General features: G+C 32.0%; 1 protein-coding gene across 2 annotated transcripts in view; it reads right to left on the bottom strand.

The window, feature by feature from the left end:
* Positions 1–19,069, bottom strand: part of LOC129226561 (zinc finger RNA-binding protein-like) — a 43,213-nt gene that overhangs the window by 14,098 nt on the left and 10,046 nt on the right. The window contains exons 2-14 of one of the 2 annotated variants that reach the window (XM_054861172.1): positions 13,019–13,202; positions 12,860–12,938; positions 12,534–12,731; positions 9,556–9,812; positions 7,745–7,924; positions 7,499–7,661; positions 4,536–4,586; positions 4,387–4,428; positions 3,476–3,615; positions 3,247–3,389; positions 2,275–2,455; positions 883–1,043; positions 742–789 (exon numbers count right to left, since the gene is read on the bottom strand). In XM_054861172.1, the coding sequence (XP_054717147.1) occupies positions 742–789; positions 883–1,043; positions 2,275–2,455; positions 3,247–3,389; positions 3,476–3,615; positions 4,387–4,428; positions 4,536–4,586; positions 7,499–7,661; positions 7,745–7,924; positions 9,556–9,812; positions 12,534–12,731; positions 12,860–12,938; positions 13,019–13,202 (1,827 nt within the window). The remainder of the gene's footprint in view (positions 1–741; positions 790–882; positions 1,044–2,274; positions 2,456–3,246; positions 3,390–3,475; positions 3,616–4,386; positions 4,429–4,535; positions 4,587–7,498; positions 7,662–7,744; positions 7,925–9,555; positions 9,813–12,533; positions 12,732–12,859; positions 12,939–13,018; positions 13,203–19,069) is intronic. The other variant, XM_054861173.1, reaches the window with a different exon arrangement.

The raw sequence follows: 19,069 nt of genomic DNA, 5'->3' as shown, positions 1-19,069 counted from the left end.
TCCTGCTGTAAATTAAGTTTCAATGTGTTGTTTGAGAGAGAAAAAAAAAACACATAATATGCAGCAGTTTAAAATACACACTTCCTTAATTTTCAACTTTTTAAACGGATAAAATGCAGGAAAATACAGTATTTATTTTTGCAGAATACTTAATTTTAAACAAATAAGTAGTTTTTGTTGATGTGTTTACAAAATCAAATATCTTTATAAAATTTTCAAGTAAAAAGCAGGTAGCTCATGTTTTATCAGACCTACATGAACTTTTTTCACTTTTAAATAAAAATAATGATCATGTGATTGATATTGGGCAAAAAATAATGGTTTAGGGAGTTTTCTTCAGAAGGTCAACTATATGTTGTTGCAAAAAACTTTTAAGATAATTTCAAAGCTTTTTTTTTTATAGCCTGGAGTCTGTATCCACCTTTGCTAGCTATGGAGCATTGCATTGTTACTGAAAGTCTATGCATATACCGGAGACAAGTTATGTCGTAACTTTGGCTACATGGGTTATGATTGAACAAGAAATAGTTTAAAACACACAAGAAAACAAATCCATTAAAAATAATTTTATGCCTGTTGAAGTGCAGCAATAGTTTTCATGATGCTAGAAATGTGTTACTGACTACTATCAGACCATTACAAAACCTCAAACTGACTTCATTACTGCTTTAATTTACAGAGCAGGGTAATAAGCAAATTTAGGCAATACTTATAAATGAATTTCAACAGAAATCTACTTACTCTACAGGTTTTACATCTTTTGTTTCAGTTGTTGCTTTTGGAACTTCTCTGAAAATATAACATATTATGATAAGCATAAATGCATTCAAATTTTAACTATCGTAAAAGATTACATGAACTCATTTTCAACAAAAAACTTACTTTTTCTCTGCTTTCTCAGTTAAATAATCTGACACTAACTTTAATGCTTTTTCAGTATTAGTAATTATCTTTTGAACAGCATTTAGTTCCTCTTCTTTTGGGTATATCAGAGTATGCTTGGCCATGACATGGCGATCATCCACAGAATCTGGACGTCGAATCTAAAAAAAATATTTCGTTAACAAATAAAAAGATAGACATAAGCAGAAAAAAAAAACTGACAAAATTTTAAAAATAAGTTGCCTGTCTATTTTTGTTATTTAATCCAGCCATTCTTTATTTCGAAGGGAAATGAAATAATTACTGTTACTAATAAGCAATGGAATGTAGAACTCTTAAAACACATTTAAAATAGAAATATTTAAAATATGTTTATTAGGCAGTAATCATCTATGAACTTTCCAATGGGGTTTAAAAATTAATTGACAATTTTGCGTATGCTATCTGAAACCAAATTTGTTCTTCATGAAATAAGAATTCTCGACATGACTGTTTAAAACAGTAAATATAGTCATTTTCTTCCGCAATGAAATTACTGCTTTAAATAATGAATCTGTTGCAACAGGTCATTAACGATTATCAAGAACAAGAAAATTTTAATGTCGTAACATCAATAGCTATAGATAGTATCCTGCACCATGCTCTAATAGTGACTCACAACCTCTTTTATTTAGAGGGCCACATCTCATATTAAGAAGAATCTTGTGGGTCAGAAGACTGTTATAGCTAAATATACTTTTTTTTTCTTCTAGATAGCATGTTAAAATGCAAAAAGAAAAAAAAATCAATTATTATCATTACTGCAAGCTTATTTTAATGATAAAGATTCCACGCTTTCAAGAAACTACAATTGGGGCAACCCTAACCCGACGGTATTGGGAAGGCTATGCAGATCATTATCACAGCATTACGATGCTGCCAGGTTTGGTTTGTCCCAATTATAATTTCCTACTATTTGGCCCTAGAATTGCAATTTGCGAATGCGGAGGATTGGTCATTTTGGAATGTTACAGAAAATAGTTTTTGATTCCATACATCAAACATAATAATGGGCCACATTGATCAGATCTGTAGGCGGGCTGTAGGTTGGGCACCACTGCTCTAATAGAACACTCACTCCACTAATTACTAATGTGTTTAATGATGGTACGTAACAAGCTTTAGGTCACTGATTAACTTTTGAATTTTTGGAAAGCAACTCAGGCAGAAGGAAGTTGACCTCATCATAACAGCAGTTCAAAAAGTTTCCCTTCGTTGTCAGAAGCAAGGATCTTGTCAAAATTAGATTAGGAATAACTTTCTATCACATTGAATGATAATAGTCATGAAATCTATGCCATGAGAGAAAACTTCCTTCTATTTTGTTTAAAAGTAAAAAGTTGAAAAACTCACAGTAGGTGGACCCATTCCAGCAGGAGGCATTCCCATCAAGTAGGGTCTGGGAGGAGGTGGAGGCATAGGAGGACCCATGCGTGGTTCTCGTCCAAAACGCCTGTGCCATTCATAATATTCTAGTTCATCCTCATACCTTCTACGCTCTTCCCAATATAAACGTTCCTCTTCTTCCATCAATCTAATAAAGCGAATGAAAGTATATTCTAACAGTTTTCATTACGTAGTATAAATACCTTTCAGAACAAATATGAAAAATAAATGATAGGTTGTCCTTTTCACTTTTATTGAAATTTCACAAAAAGTGGAACTCAATATTTGTTTAAAGCCAGGATTGAAAGAACTACTTGCAGTTTAACCACACAATCATGAAAAACTTAAAATCTTAATTTCAACAGGCTGTAAAACCTAAATGATTTTGGAATACCCCGTAAATCTTTTGCATGCTTTCCTTAATGCGAAAATAGAGTATCTGTGCTAAGTGTCATTAAAATCGGAGGCTGTGCGTGTTGAACCATTTTCTTTCTGACTTAACTTTGCATGGAAGGAACAGATTCAAATAAATTTAAGAAATAAATTAATTATTGAAATAATGAATAAAATATGCAGATTTAAGGTAGCATATGACAAAAAAAAAACCCCATTCCAACTTTGAAATTAGTTGAAATGTTAGCAGGATGCAAAAGGATTGAAAACTCAAACAAGGTATGCAATTTTTGGAGAATGTGTTTTAAATTACTGGCATGTTTACCAAATGTACATTTCTTGCAGAAAAAGAGAATGAAGAGAAATTGAATTCATACCAAAGGATTGAAATTTTTAACACAAAAAGCAATCTTCAACAACGTACAAATGCTTAGTATTTGCTTCAAGATGCATAGTAAGTTAGATAAAAGTAGTTTCTGATTACAGATAATACAATAACAAAGGCTACAACAATCTTCAGCAATTTGTATTTAATTACAAAATTACCTCATTTCTTCTCTCCATCTTTCTTCTTCACGCCTTTTCCAATAGTCATCCATCATCTGCTGACGGCGAAGGCGTTCCTCTTGTATTTTACGATGCCTTAAGCTTGGTTTAATATCAACAACAAGATCTGGGTTAACTTTTTTCTAAAGAATTTTAAATTTCACAATCAACAAATCTGGCATTTAGAACATAAAATTAACGGAAAGGACTTAACATAAAGAAAAATCACCTTGTACTGCAATCTATGTCGACGACCTTTCATATGCATTTCTTTAGCATTAGGATCATTGAATTTACACTCACATAATTTACACTGGAAACTAACAACTTTGCCTTCTTCATTTTTTATCTCTTCAATATAGTCTTGCCCTAAATTAAAAAATAAATAAAACTGATGACAATCAAAAAAAGTTTCAACTTTTTTTCATAGGTGCACAAAAGCTTAATATTCTTACAACCATGAAAACACACTATTGAAAAGCTTGACTATATATACAAGTTAAGCATCACTTGCACGCTGCTCAATCTTCCAACTCAAGACAGAATTTTGCACAAATTCCACAGATTTCTTTAAGTTCAAAGTAAATCTTAAGTAGTATCTTATCTTAAGTATAAAAGTTCCTGGCAGATGATTTATCGGATTGAACATTTTCCCCGAATTTCCCTACGAATTATGCTAATTTGCGAGATTTTTAGATTTTTTTCCTAATTTCAAGAAATTTGCAGAATTTGTGCAAAATTCTGTCGAGTCAGAAAATACTTGTAGAAAATCTGCAATTTCTGCAGAAAGTGTGATTTTTCTTCTCACATTTGAACAGAATTGTTCTGCAGCTCAGGCACATGTTCTATGCCGCACATCACAAATATAGTAGTCTTCTGTTTTGGGGATGATCATATTGTTGGCATGCAAAAATTGGATAGATCAATTCAGAATTCATATTTCATCATCACTAAGTAAAATTCTGCTTCCTTTGGTTAAATTTAGTAATAACCTGGAATGAGAGATTACTGTCCCTGAAATTTGATTTTAATTTAAATAAAAATTGGAACTAACTGTTCCCATTTGATTACTGAAATCTAATTTCTTAATATTTGGCTCCAAATGTAAGACATTATACCCTACCCAAAAAATTAACTTACCAACGGGCTGAACTTCATTATCATCTTTTGAGGCATCAGCTTCTGAAATTAAAAATTATAAATATGCACACATTCATTCAAAAATTAAGGTATTTTTGTAGATAAGGATGAATATAAATGTGTTTAGTTATAACAAAATGAAAGCTTACTTTCTTCATCAGTCTCTTCTTTCATTTCAATTGTTTCTTCTGATTTTGAAGCTGCAATATTAAATAACTTACCTTAAAACTATTTTTTTAATGTATTTTTTGTTTATTTAAAAATAAACTTATTTTTTTACTTATTTTCTTGTGGCATTGGCAAATTCTCATAATACTCAAAACATGAAAGACAAAATGCAGCCCTCATTGAGAGAGGTCCCTTCACAAAAATTCCAGTGTAAATTTCAATACACAATTCTTTTCACAACATTATAAGTAGACTTAATGTTGAACTTCGAGGGCATTCCTCCAAAAAATTATGTGGTTGAGCATTTAAAACATGCTAAAAATCCGGACACAACAGTGACACAGAGCCTGATAAACTGACAGAGTGAAAAGATTGCAGATTGCTTGATAAGAATTGTATGTCTGCCACCAGAATACTTACATACAGAAACTGAAATAGTTTTATATACAGCCTCATGAGCAAGATTTGAATTACTTTGAAAGTAGATACTAAACAAATGGATGCAATACTACATAAGTGTAAATATGTATTGAAATAATATTGAGCAACGAATGCTCTACTTTTCATCAAAACAGAGTTTTGATGGCTCAAAATGTTTTTCTACACATGCATAAGAGTGCAATACATACAAAAAGTCTGAAATTACACTAACACTAATATTTTGAACCAGAAATTACATACAAATTATTTTTGCCTTTAGAAACTAGATATTATTCAGGTATATTCCTAAAAAATGATACTGACTTGCCTTGAAAGTATAAATAAATGAGGCAGTGAGTAAACCACATACAAAGTTAAGGTTTCATTAAATCTTTTTTTTAAAATCATGCTGTATAGCAGCACCTACCAGGGTTACTAGTACAATTTCCAGGGTTCATACTCATCCTTAAAAGGGAAAATTAAGGATTTTAAAATAAGCACAATTTCAAAGTTTTTCGGGGGGGGGGGGGGGGGGAGAGGAGGCAAAGGTACTTCATACACATTAGGGGAGAGTGAGGATACTTGATCCCCACTTTAATTTTCAATTTTTTTTCTCTTCTGCAAATTATCAGTTTTAAGTACGTGAGCAAAGGTAATTTTTGCCTTTATCTCGCAGTATTGTTTTTAGTTGAAATTATACGGATAGTTTTGGTACATAATTTTTTCAATAATTTCATAAATGGGGTCTTGTACCCCCACATCAAGGGATACATGATTACTTCATGAGGAATACTTGATCGCACAAAGAAAATACATATACTTTTCATTAGATCAGCAATTTACTTATAATTTTAGTTTTCTAGATAATGCTTCTAAAAAATAACGCTATTTTTAATTTTCTTCAATAGATTGTAATAATGTGAACACAAAACAACATTGTTTAAAATTCCACTAGGACATTTGGAAAAAACTTATACAACATTAATGAACTTATGATGCTTTTGATCAGTTCCTTATTATCCAATACATTTCCGAACAATATATATTTTATAAATAAAACTATCAATTTTTTTAAAGTAGCGTAGTGAAGCTAAAATTACAGCAAATAAAAAACAGGAGTTTTATCAGTTGAATTAATTTTAAAAAAGAGGGAAGAAAAATGTAAGTATTGGAAAGAAAAGAAAGCTTAGCCTATGTTTTCAAAACCTGAAAAGTCAAATGCAAATAATTCGTTTGTTGTAGCTCTTAAAGTTCCGCTCAAATGTGTGCAACTGAACACATTTTGTCAATTTTTCAGGAGAAATATATTGATGAAGCATATTATCTTTCGCTTTAGAAAACTTTTTTCAAACTCTTGAAATCCAACTTTACATTCTATCCGTTAATGGGTCTACGTAATGGGTAACTCATTTTTTTGTTGTAAATATAACTATAGCATAATCATTTTTTCCCCCATTCAAACAAGGATTTGACATCATTTTCAAATTGTTCAAGCTCATTTGGCTCATCAGAACAGAATTCATCAGTAGAGTTAGTTTGTGTTAAGATGTTTGAGGTGTTATGTGGGATACAAGTGCTATCTAAGATTTTAATTGTTTAGCATATTTACTGCAGTGATTGCTTAAATCTATCACTAATACTATGATAAATTTTATTATGTCAACATAGTTTTGAATGTTTAAAGTTAATGTCAACTAAGTAAACAACAGTTATATTGTTTTTAGTGTGTTTATGTTGTCATATGAATAGTTGATCCCTGGGATCATGTATCCCTCTAAACAAAGGGATTAAGTATCCCTTTTTTAATAGGCGATTTTTAGAAACATACTTTATCTATTATTAACAATAAGTGGCAATTAACTAAAAACATGTCTCAGTTATTAAAAGACTGTCTATACTTTAACATTACACTTTTTTTTTCTTTTCAAGTTGCATATAACAGATTATGTAAACTTCAGAATGCTTTAATAAAAAAAAACTTTCCTTGACACATTCAAACAATCAACAAAGACTTGAGCTAAAACAAAATGGCTGAGAAAAAAAAGTGTTGCCAGTTTTTATGTACAAGTATACTTTTAACATAATTGTCAGGTTTCAAATCTCTACTTTATGATTTTGGTACATTTTTGGCTGTGGGATCATGTATCCCTAGGGATCAAGTATCCCCAGTCTCCCTTATATATACACCTACTCAAATGCATAAAATGCTCCCAAAATGCAAGGAGAAGCAAATTTATCAGTGAATTATATTTTAAAATTCCATGCATGACAGGGATGAGAGTAGTTAGAGCATAAGGAAGGGCATACAACCCATCCTTTGCTCCTTACTACCTCAAATGTTATTAAAATAATTTTATGAAAACATTTCTTAATGTCAATCATTCTGTAAATGAAGCAGTAGTTTACTGAATATTTTTTAAAAAGGCAGATCTTAAGATCAAAACTTTAATGTATAATGTTAAATATGGGTCACTTGAATAATGTGCTATGACTAACACATAAAGATTTCATAAAATTTCCTTACCGACAAACTGAATTTTTGGTGGTCCAGCCTTTTTAATAGCATTTCCCTTTCCAACTTTGTTACCACTAGTTGAGGCCTTATTGTTGTCTGCTGCACCTGTGCTAAGAACTTGAGGTTCTGTTGAAGGTATGGGTTTTCCTAGTTTAGTATGCAATTTTACCACCTAAAAAAATTGATTTTTTTTCTCATTTTATTTCCATCAATGACACCAATTTCAAATTACACAGAAAAAAGTAACCAAGTTACCTTTTGATGTTTTGCTCCTCTGATGTGAGCAGCATATGCATCGGAGCCTGTACATGTTACATCACATAATTCACATTTCAAAGTAGTTCCACCCCTAGACACATGGTGTACAACAGTTCCTGCTTTAGCAGCAGCTTCTTTTTTCTTATGTTTCTGACCTTCTAAATGTTCTCTGTATGTCTAAAAGTAAAATAAACTGGTAAAATAATGTAAAGCATTATTTTGAGCCATTGAGGTTGTTTCCAAAATTTTAAATGCTTAAAAACATAGGATTTAACAATTTTTTAAATAATTTGACAAAGTTTAATATTCTAAAACAATTATTAAAATCTGTGCGCTTTCATTGTTTACGCTTCTGCCGATGACATCACAAATGATGAAATGCCATTCCTTGATGCCATTCACAGAGCATAATGTTTAATTTGCTTCTTTACTCACATGTGTTGGCAATGATATGGTTGATGGCAAGGGTAATGTTCAATTTGTTTCTTGATTATCATAATGTGGAAACGCGGTAGTGGAGATGCACCAAATTATCATTTGTGACGTGCAAGACAAGTTTAAAGACAATGCCTTATTTTCAAAATCGGACCTTTAAAAAAATTAAAAAATAAGCGCTGGGAAAATGAAAGTTTTTTCTCACTTAATATTTTTTTTTTGCTTATTCTATCAACTTCAGTGACTAAAATTAGTTTCTGTTTGCATTTTGATAATTTAAAACACTAGCATACAAATTATTAGAATTTAATTAATAAGATAATTAAATCAAACTCTGATCACAAAGGACTTTATATTCCCATATTCACACCAATGTGATTATGTTAAAATAACAAAAATAGACACAATTGAATAATATTAAAAGTTTCAAAGTTAAATAACTTCAAACTATTATTAAAAATTACAATAATACAAGGGAAAGGCCCAGACAAAAATACACAGGTCCAAATATTTTGACAGGTAAAATGGGTATTCTTGAAACTGCTTGTTAAATGAATTTTAACAAGCAATGCGACAGGGTTGCCACTTCTTTTTGGGAAAAAAATTCCCTGTGTTTTCTCTGTATGAAAATGCAACCCCCCCCCACAGAGGATCCCCCCCCCCCTCCACCTTAAAAAATAATAATAGCAAGGAGAAATGAAGAAGAGTTCATTACAACTGAAACAATAGCATGGCAATTGAATTTATTTAACTTTTTATTCAAGAAAAAAAAAACCTTATCTTAACCATTCATTACTTGGACCTAAAAGAGCAAAAGTTAAGCAGAACAATGAATATTGACTTCTAATTTCATGCTCTTTAAATTAAGCTATCATAAAATTCAAGATGCATGTTAAATAAAACAAGAAAAAGATTTTGCTTTTGTGATGGACATTTTAATGTTCACTTGAAACAAAAAAAGGCAAAATTTTTTATTTTACTGTATTTCTGATCTTTATAAAACTTATTATTAATTGTAATTTATTTATTGATAGTTTATATACTTGGGCATTGATTTTTGCAACTTCAATTAAAAAAAAAATATTTTCCTTGCTTTTTTGTTGTTTTTTTAATTTCCTGTTTCTTCAGGTTTCCCTGTGGCGTGGCAACCCTGTGCAAAGCAAATGCTTTACTGAGCTTCATGCTCTTTACTGAGTTAGTTTTTACCAAAAGAAACAAAATGGGAGCAGGGAAAGCTTTTTGAAAGTAATTGATATTAATTTTGAAAAGAAAAAAAGAACTTTTCTTGAAAGAAATGTCCCCTCTTGTGGAAACCTTCCCCCCCTTTTTTAATTGTTAATATTATAACTAATAAAATATATGAAATAACCAACCTGGGGACCGGCACAGCTTATTTTGCATACTTCACAATAATGTAGCTGCTGTGGTTTAGGTGGCAACTTGGGACGAGTCATTCGTATTGGACCTTTTTTGAATGACATCCAATTGTTTGCATGAACTTTAGGAGTAGTAACAGCACTGGTTGTCGAAGATTGAATAGTTTGCACTTGCTGTGGTTGCTGTACAATAGTCGACTGAGCGGCTTGAACAGGTTGAACTGTAACAGAAGGTTGCTGAACATACATAGAAGCTAAAAATTAAAAGCAAGTTCAAATATAATTAGATCATATAAGTAAAAAAATAATAATAATAATAATAATAAAAATAGTAAGACTAAGAAGATAAGAAATCATCTTTTCAAAGATTCACCATGTGCTTCCAAATTTAGTGTCTACTCATATAGCATATCAGCCAGCATTAAAAGCTGAAAATTATGGAGACTGCATAAAACTTTTTTAATGGGGGAAACCAGTTTAGGAGGCCGAAATTTTATTGTTTTTAATGATTTTTTTAACAGGAAAGAAATAATCAATTTTTTTTTTAATTGGGAGGATATTTTATTTATCTTTTTTGAAGTACACTTTATAATTTTGTGAAGTCAATTTCACCAGAATTAATGGAGTTAGAAGCTGCTGTCCATGGGCAGTTGCCATCAGAGCTTGTTGCTGGCAGGCATTACCAAAGCCATAATTTTTGTCTGTCGTAAAGAACATACTTCCTAATATAAACCTAACTCTGATAAAAAAAAAAGTTGAAAAATTCACTTTTTTGAGGTGTTTGATCACAATGTTATGTTTCTCTACCATTAAACCTCTTGTATTAAAAATATTTTTGTTATGAATATCATCAAAGAGTTAGGTTCATATAGAGTATAAATGAATCAATATGCACACAAATTTTCAGAATGATTAGTCAAAAAATTCTTTGAGCTAGAATGCACACCAGTTGAAAAAAAGTTGTTTTGAGAAAAAAAGTGTTTGAAAAAAAATGCAGTGAACGTTTTCGAATTTCTAGTCACTTTAAGTACTCAGAGCATCGGAACTAACTGGAATTTTCCCCTCAAATTTTGGTAACATATTCTTGAATAGTTTTACTAACATTTTATGACATAAGAAAAAGTAGACTTTCTGCCTGGTCTAAATTGGTTGAGTTCCGGTTTAAACCCCCTTAAGAACAAAAATTTGAGTATGAAAGAAATTTTAAAATTATAAGTAGGGATTTCTGAAATTTAACTTGTATAGGACGTGAAATTCGGGGTTTGGAAATTGGCAAAACCCGAAATTTGGAGAACAAGATTACAATTGCTACTTTTGAGAAATTAAATCTATATGGTCTTTTTTGAAGAACCTTTCTTACTATACAGGGCCTCTTTATGCTATTGGCTTAGCAAGAAATTTTTCACGGTGGGAAGCTTCTCTTAAAAACAGATAAGAACTCTCTTAACACTATCACGTTTTATACGAAATCATGGCTAAAAAGAACATTTTGTTTATTTAGTTTGGTTTGCTAGTTAATTGCATTAAAAAATATTACATTAAAATGAGTCTCAGCTAAGACGTACCAAAATGTGCGACCTTTTTACTTAAAATATTGAATACTGTAATTTTTTATACAAATGATTCATCATTTTGTTAGGTAGTAGAAGTCCCATTATCAGACTTGCCAACCTTATGAAAAGAAAAAACGGGAGATCCAGTCAAAGCTTTAAGGGAGAAAAAGGGAGACTTTAAACGATGCTATAATAAGGAAAAAACACTATTATAACAAGTATTTATTTAATTTTTTCATGAAAGAGAATTCACTCGTATAATCGCTCTTTTTGTTTGTAGACATTTCTTTTTTTCAGAAATCGCTAAAGATGAATGTTAAACTACAACGTACGCTGTAGATCAAGATGAAAACACGCGGTGCAGTTAGCATGCATCCGAAAACTGAACGATACCGCGAAAACGGTAACGGCGCATGCGTGAGAGAAGTAGAAGTGCGAACGTAGAGTTAAACCAAAATACCATCTCCGGAAGCATTTTGGTCGACACTCCGAACGCACCCATCGGATGTTTGCCGCTCACCTTGCGTTCGACGAACCTCACCGGTCGATCAGTAAGTAACCGGTTACTAACCGCAGCGTTCTATGATCAACCGGTTACCGCATCCGTTACCATTCTAAGCAGTTGATTGGTTGATTCGAGCACGTGATCATTAGCTGTCACGTGATTCACTAACCGGTCGTGCTCGTCGAATGTGAGCTCACTGAGCAGTGCGGGTTTGCTCTGCTAGCAACGCCATCTATTAGGGCTGTGAGTAACTATTTTAAGGAAGAAAATGAAGTTTAATTTAAAAAAAAAAAGAAAAAAAACCGGAAAAAAAAAAAAAAAAACCCCGGGAGAAATGGATACTCAAACGTACAACCGGGAGTCTCCCGTGAAAAACGGGAGGGTTGGCAGGTCTGCATTATGTATAAAGAAAACTATAAAAATTTCTTATGAATGTCAAATGCTAGCTAATAACAGCGTGAATCTTTCGATGAAAATTGGGAAGGAGCCTCAAAATCCGGCGTGGTGAGTTTCCTCTCAAGTTTCTTAAAAAAGGATTCGTCCAGTGCCGGGGGATCATGATACCAAGTTGCACTTTTTTGAGATTATTTTTACTTTTTTATATCTGTAGGGATGCTCAGTGTAAAATATTTTTTATATTTAAAACTTTGAAAGTAATTTGACTACTTCCTCATCATTGAAAGTATCCATATCCCGTCTTGAAAAAGGATAGAGTTTTTTTCCTCGATTTGAGGGGGAGGGGGGATATGAATGTATTTGATTCCCAAAACCCCTTAAGAGATAAAAATCAAACTTAAAAGGAACATAATGCCCAGTAAGAAAGTAGAATGAAGAACCCTCAGAAGAAATATCTACATAAAATATTTCAACATCAGGGTAGAGTTAAGTTAGTCATTTACAAAGTTTAAATACAATACCAGAATAAGTTGTAGTTGCAGCAGAGTTGTTGTAAGCAGAACTGTACTGATTTGAGGTTGAATTTCCAGATGATGCTCCAGTAGAATATAAGTATGTTGCTGATTGCTGGGCAGTCGGAGTTTGAGCTTTAGCAGAAGTAGTTTGTCGTGTATTATAGCTAACATTTGTAGTTGAATACACAGGTTTGTTACTGCTCACTAAAAATCAAACAATTTTTTTAAGAATAAAGTAATGCATAACTTTTATGCATTAGTAAAGTATACAAATTGGAAACAAAAGTGTGGGTGTAAGTAGGCGGGGGGGGGGGGAGAGAAAACAACCTTACCATTTTGATAATGAGGAGTTTCGGTAGTTGAATACGGAACTTGTGTCTGGTAATATGTCTGAGCTTTTTCATACGTTGTCTGAAACATTTGAAAGAAAAATTAGATAAAAAAAAATAGCTGTTAAACATAATCAATATCTACAAACAAATTCAACTTGCCTGCTGTCTAGACGCATAGGGATAATTTGTAGTGGCATGAGTAGGTTGCTGATAAGTTTCATATGCAGACTGACTGGAGCGCTGAGCAGTAGCTGCAGCTGTGTATGGTTGAGCTGAATGCTGCACAGTGTAGCCAGCAGTTGCTTGGTTTGTAGTGTAATTTGTAGGGGTAGGTGTAGCATTTCTGTAACAGTTTTTAAGAATTATAGTGGTATTATAAGATAATTTAAAATCATTTTAAAAACTTTTTATTACCATTAAGAGAAAGAACATTTAAAAAATAACTGGGTCATTCCACCTCAATTCAAGCAAGCCATGACACCCACCAACTCGGATTTTGACGAAACTTAATCTGTATTTCATTTATTTTTCAGGCAATTTTTATGAAAATTTACAGTAATATTGATGAAAATATGAGGATTGCAGAAAAAAATATAAAAAATTCTAAGTAATATTTTAAAAATAGAAAAAATATTTTCATATTTTTTTTCTGAAGGTACGAAATAGGGCAAAATTATCTCAAATTCAACTTTTTCTCAAAAATTCAAATTTGCCGTAAAAACTGGAATGATACCTTATTTTAAAGGTGAAAGTTTGCAATTTTGAATATGTATTAATAATGCTTATATTTGCAATAGAATTTTGGTTTTGAGTTCATGTTTATGCATTATCAATTAGTTAGAAACAGCAGTACACAAGGGGTTAGACTACGTATTTAAGAAGAAAAACATCAAATATATATTTTCTTTTCACCTGTTTTATTTGCATAATATTCAAAGGTTCTGATTAGTTTATAAAGTTTTTTTCAACAATAGATTTAATATGTCTAGAAGAGGATTGCGAATTCTTGCTGACTTTGGTACATTTGTCACTAAACTCAGCTTAAATGATGCCATAAATTTATCTTTTTTACCGGGAAACTCCCAAAACATAGGCTTACTTTTAGTTTCAGTTGAACAACATCATACTAAAAAAATTATCATTTGATGAAAATAATTGGGTAGATTCATGGTAACAGACGCACTAGTACGTTCTTTACAGGGCTGCGGAGTCGGAAGGAAAATGGCCGACTCCGACCCCGACTCCTGGATTTTGAAACGCCCGACTCCGACTCCGGATGTTTTTGATTTTTTTAATTGTATTTTTTCAACTCCCTCTCTCCCTTCAGGGGAAGGGGGAAAACCTCTAAACAGAGATTGAAATATTGATTCTTTTTCATGAAAATTTCGCATTTTGTTTTTTATTGTAAACCCAAGACACATACAACGTTAGAAATTCAATTTAAAAATCAAATTTTCCAACAGTTACGAGTTAAGAAGTGAGATGACTTAAAAATCCCTTTTAAAAAATTTGAAAATTATTATCTGCAATTTGTCCCCCTTTAATGTTTAACAAATAGATATTGATCAAATCGTGTGCTTTCAATTTTTGAAAGCTGTAACATGAGAGAAAAAAAGCTTTTTTTTTCTTCTAAATCCAAGTTCTTGAGAGGGGGTGGTTTTCCCTGGGTGACACCCATCAGGTAGATGACACCCAAAGTTAATTTCAAAGTTTATAAATACTTTAATTCTGAAAAGTTTCACGAATATATTTTAAATTATATTTCATCAAACAAATTTCAACGAAAATAGGGCACATATACATCAGGAGCCAATTTTACACAAAATGCGGCCGCTATACAAATTTGTACGAATAGCTTTTACTATACCTATATTTCTTCTTCGTTAAATTTTTAATTTAAATTTTATTGTCTGCTTTAGAATTAACCTTAATATTAAGATTTTAAGATTAGCTGCAATTATTGAGTGTTGCAATCAAAAAATCATTTACACTTATTTTGTTCCATACTTTTTAGTGAGAACCAAGCTTATAGAAATAGTCTTAATAAAGAAAAAAACATTAGATTATTTTTCATTGGATCTTTTGGATTCGTGCTTTCGCGCCAGAACGTTTTTGAATTTGTCGATCACCCTTAAACGTTTCAACCTTAGCTACGGGCCTCGACTTATTAATTTGTTACGTTTCTTTCACTATTTTATAACTGAGATCGAATAAAACACTATATTTCTATTTTTATTTGAAAGTGATTACTTGAAAATGTTAGGCAACAAAACCGTTTGCTGACAGTCGCTATTAGTTAAGTTAAAAAGCAAGCAAACTAGAGGACGGCTACAGTAAGTTCGGTAAGCATTCAGGCTAGCTGATTGCCATATTGGCAGTTATTTTCTCATTAGTATCTTTTTATACATGTAATTGAACCAATTGGTAGTCAGTTTTTAAAAAATGCAAGGAGAGTCAGTGAAAAGGAAAGAAAGAAAGAAACCCGGAGTCGGAGTCGGCAAGTTTTCTAACAACTCCGACTCCTTTACCCCAAAATCAGTCCGACCCCGACTCCACAGCCCTGGTTCTTTACCAAAATTAGGCATTTTTAGATCTTCCATTTTTTACATGGTTTGTTATTATTTTTATATTCTATGCATAAAGCTTTTGTTTTTATTAAATTGTCTATCATTTTATTTCAAAATTAAAAAAAAAATAGTAAAAGGACTTTTAAATTAAGTATATTTTGAATTTTTTTAGTTTTATGATTAAAAAAAAAGGCTAAAAATTTTGTTATATATCTTGGTAATATTTTTAATATTTATTTACAATTCTAATTACTGAAAAGGAAACTAAAACCATCCATAATTCTCATGTATGGTAAGCAAGGTTCCAGTATGGAAAATTTGAAAAGCAAAGAAGTGCATGTGAACAAAGTTGTTTCACAGGTGGATTTCTTAAATTTTATGTAAAAGTCAAAAGAAAATTTTAAGTGCTCACTGGACTAGTTCTTGGTATACTTTACACACTAAATATGCCAGGGGCGGATCTAGAGGGGGGCCATGGGGGCCATGGCCCCTCCCAAAGCCTTGTGATTGTACAAATTTTTTTAAGGAAAAAAAGAAAAAAATATTATGAGAAGATAACAAAATTTAACACATGTATTTTACTGAAAAAGAAGTATAGGCCTTAATTGGGAGATAAATTATATTCCTATCCTCAAAACAAAACTTTTATTTCCAAAATTTTTCTCCATCTTTTACATAATTTCTTGATTCCAACTACAGACACTTGAGCAATCTCTAAATGTAGCGGTTCTCAGAGTATCCCTATATTGTTCACAAGACCAAAGAGAGCCTGAATATTCGTTTTTATGGCCTTAATTTCGAAACTAGGAGGAGAACCCGTTTTCCCATGCCCTTTCACAAATGCCTTGATATATAGCAAAAAATTGCATTTTAAGTCTTTTATTTGGAAAAAATGTCAACGGAAACTAGCTTATCCAGCCCTTATCACTTAACTTGCTTAAAAGCAACTTAATTTTTTTTTTTTTTTTGGAACTTCAATTACAAATGAGTTTTGATAGGACCCCCTCCCTTCCAAGTTTATATCGTGATGATAGCTCTAAAAGGAGGTTTTTTGGAGGAGTTCACGAATCTTCCACCCCTTTCTAAAATATGTATAAATATAGTTAAAAATCAAATTTTTGGAGCCTCAAAGGAAAAATTTTTCCAAGAAGGAAGGAGTCTAAGCACCTTCACACTTCCTTTAACGTAAGCAAACATTACCTAAAGGTGCATTTTTAGGCTAGACAGCTGAAGAGCTAGAAGAGCACCCTTCATCTTCTAATTTCTCAATGTATAATGACAGAATATTTTGATTTCTAAGCTTTATTTTCAAAAAGTATTTTGGGTCCAGCGCTCGAAACCTGACCTTTCTCCGTACATCATCAAAAATAGACAAAATGCGTTTTTAGTTTCCTAATTTTCAAAAATTGCTCGGAAATTTAAATTTTGAAACATTTTCGAGGGAGATTCCTCAATCCACCCCCTCACCTAATGTCTCGATACCCCGAAAATTGAGTTTTTAAAACTTCATTTTAATAAAGTTTGTGGGGAGTTCTCAAGGCCCAATTTCCCAATAGGCAGAGTTGGCAGCTACCTAGGCCGGCAAACTTTTCAGGGGCGGCAAATTTGCTATTTTTAACACATTTTTTTAAATTAAATTGTTATTCTTGAAAGTAAAATATTAGCATTCTTTCATTTTCCACAGAGACTATTTTTTCTTGTAATTTAATAATGATTACTTTCACATATCTTATGAAAGTCGAATGTTTTTCAATCATGGTATTTGCCGAATAAAAAATTTTTTGAGAGATTAATGTGATCATTTCATCGGGGCACCTCAGAATGTGAAACGCCATCATTTCTTCAAAAGTTTGACAATTTGAATCTGGGGAACACTTTTTTTTTTTTTTTTTTTTTGAGTCAAGGATATTTTGCTTCTTTTAGGAGGGAGAGGGTGCGGCAGATTTCAAATTTGCCTAGAAGTGGCATGGAGCTAAATTCGGCCCTGAGGAGTTTGTTCAAAAATTTCGGATGGCCCCTCCCAAAACAATCGGCTGGATCCGCCACTGAGATATGCATGGATTAACAGAAAAGAATAAAAGTTATGTGTTAGTTTCCGACTGTTTAGATTATGAAAACATTATAGAGTTTATACCTATCTCAGATAGTGAAAAGTAAATACATTTTCAGATGGAGTTTCTTTGTAGTTAAAACAAAAAAATATTAATTTCGAATTGTTTAAAAAATTAAACATTCTCAAGATCACTTGAAACCAGTGGTTGGAAAAACTACATTTCTTTTGTAGCGAACTACAACTACAACTACTTTGACACAAATGTAGTTAACTACAACTACAACTACTTTTTTCAAAATGTAGCAACTACAAACTACTTTTGAAATGTAGTCGCTACTTCGCTACTTTTTAAAAAATAAATAAATAACTAACATACACATACACACCATTTGAGGATTGAATGAAAAAATTTAAAAAATGTTCAGATTATATATTGGCTTATTTGAACATGGAATATTGCAATAAGTTTTTTATTCTTTCTTTCCTTTACTGAAACGATTCGTCAATCCAAACATTTTTTACCATTTGCACGAATGTTCCCTGCAAGAAAGGATTAAGAAGTAGAAGGAATTCAGCCTTCAAATTTCTAATCCTTTCCTGACAGTAAGTAGCTTTTTATTCAAAAGTGTTAACTCGGCTACTTGAAATTGAGATATATCCAGTCATAATTTGATTTAAATTTTACATAGACATACATATACATGAAAGTGATTTAGATGATGAAAAGTATCTTTTAAACAAAAGAGAAACTTTAATTTTCATTATATGAGTTAATTTTAAAGGAACTTATATTTCGTAGGAATTAATTGCTTTTGAGTTTCAAGCTAGGGTTCCGGACCTGGACACCATCTCATTGACTTTTTATATGTTAATATATCAATACTCGATCAGTGAAAAAGAAAAAAAAAAAAAGGAAAAATATCCCAAACGGTGCTACTAATTATCCGAAACATGAAACATAACTAAAAATACTTACTTTACTTCAATGTGCAATTTTAAACAACAGTGGACTCTGGCTACAAAGCAATTCGACTAACGCGAAATGTCTATATAGCGAGTTTTACTCGAAAAAAGCATTTTGCAGCTGACGCGAATTCCTCATCCGCAACACGAAAATTTTCGGAGCGGAAGCGCAGGGCTTATATCACCTTGTTTCTTCGGTACTAAATATTAGTTTCGTGAATGGAATTTCCCTTTAGCATCACTGAAAGCCAAAATTTCCCGCACCGTACTTTTCGAAACATCAGATTGTTAACGTACAAATCGCCGCTCAGCATTTTTTTCTTTCTAAATATGAAGTTGGTGAAATATAATTTCGCATAAGCGAGCTGTTTATCTAAAGTTTGAAACGGATCCCTCGCGTAAGTTGAGGTTCGACTGCATGTGCAAATGGCATTGATACCGAAAGCATTTTGCTTAACGGGCAAAGTTTTCATGAAACGGAAAAAATTCGTATCTTTCTAAGCCATGCTCTATTCAAGGCGAATATTGGGAAAATGTGAAAGTTTCTATGTCAAACAAACTAATGGCGTCAAACAGATACAACGTATGGCGTCAAAGTAATATGTCAGAGGTCAGCTCGTATTTTTC

This window comes from Uloborus diversus, chromosome 7, assembly GCF_026930045.1.
Source record: "Uloborus diversus isolate 005 chromosome 7, Udiv.v.3.1, whole genome shotgun sequence".
Lineage (NCBI taxonomy): Eukaryota > Metazoa > Arthropoda > Arachnida > Araneae > Uloboridae > Uloborus > Uloborus diversus.
This window is presented reverse-complemented; position numbering and strand designations above follow the sequence as displayed.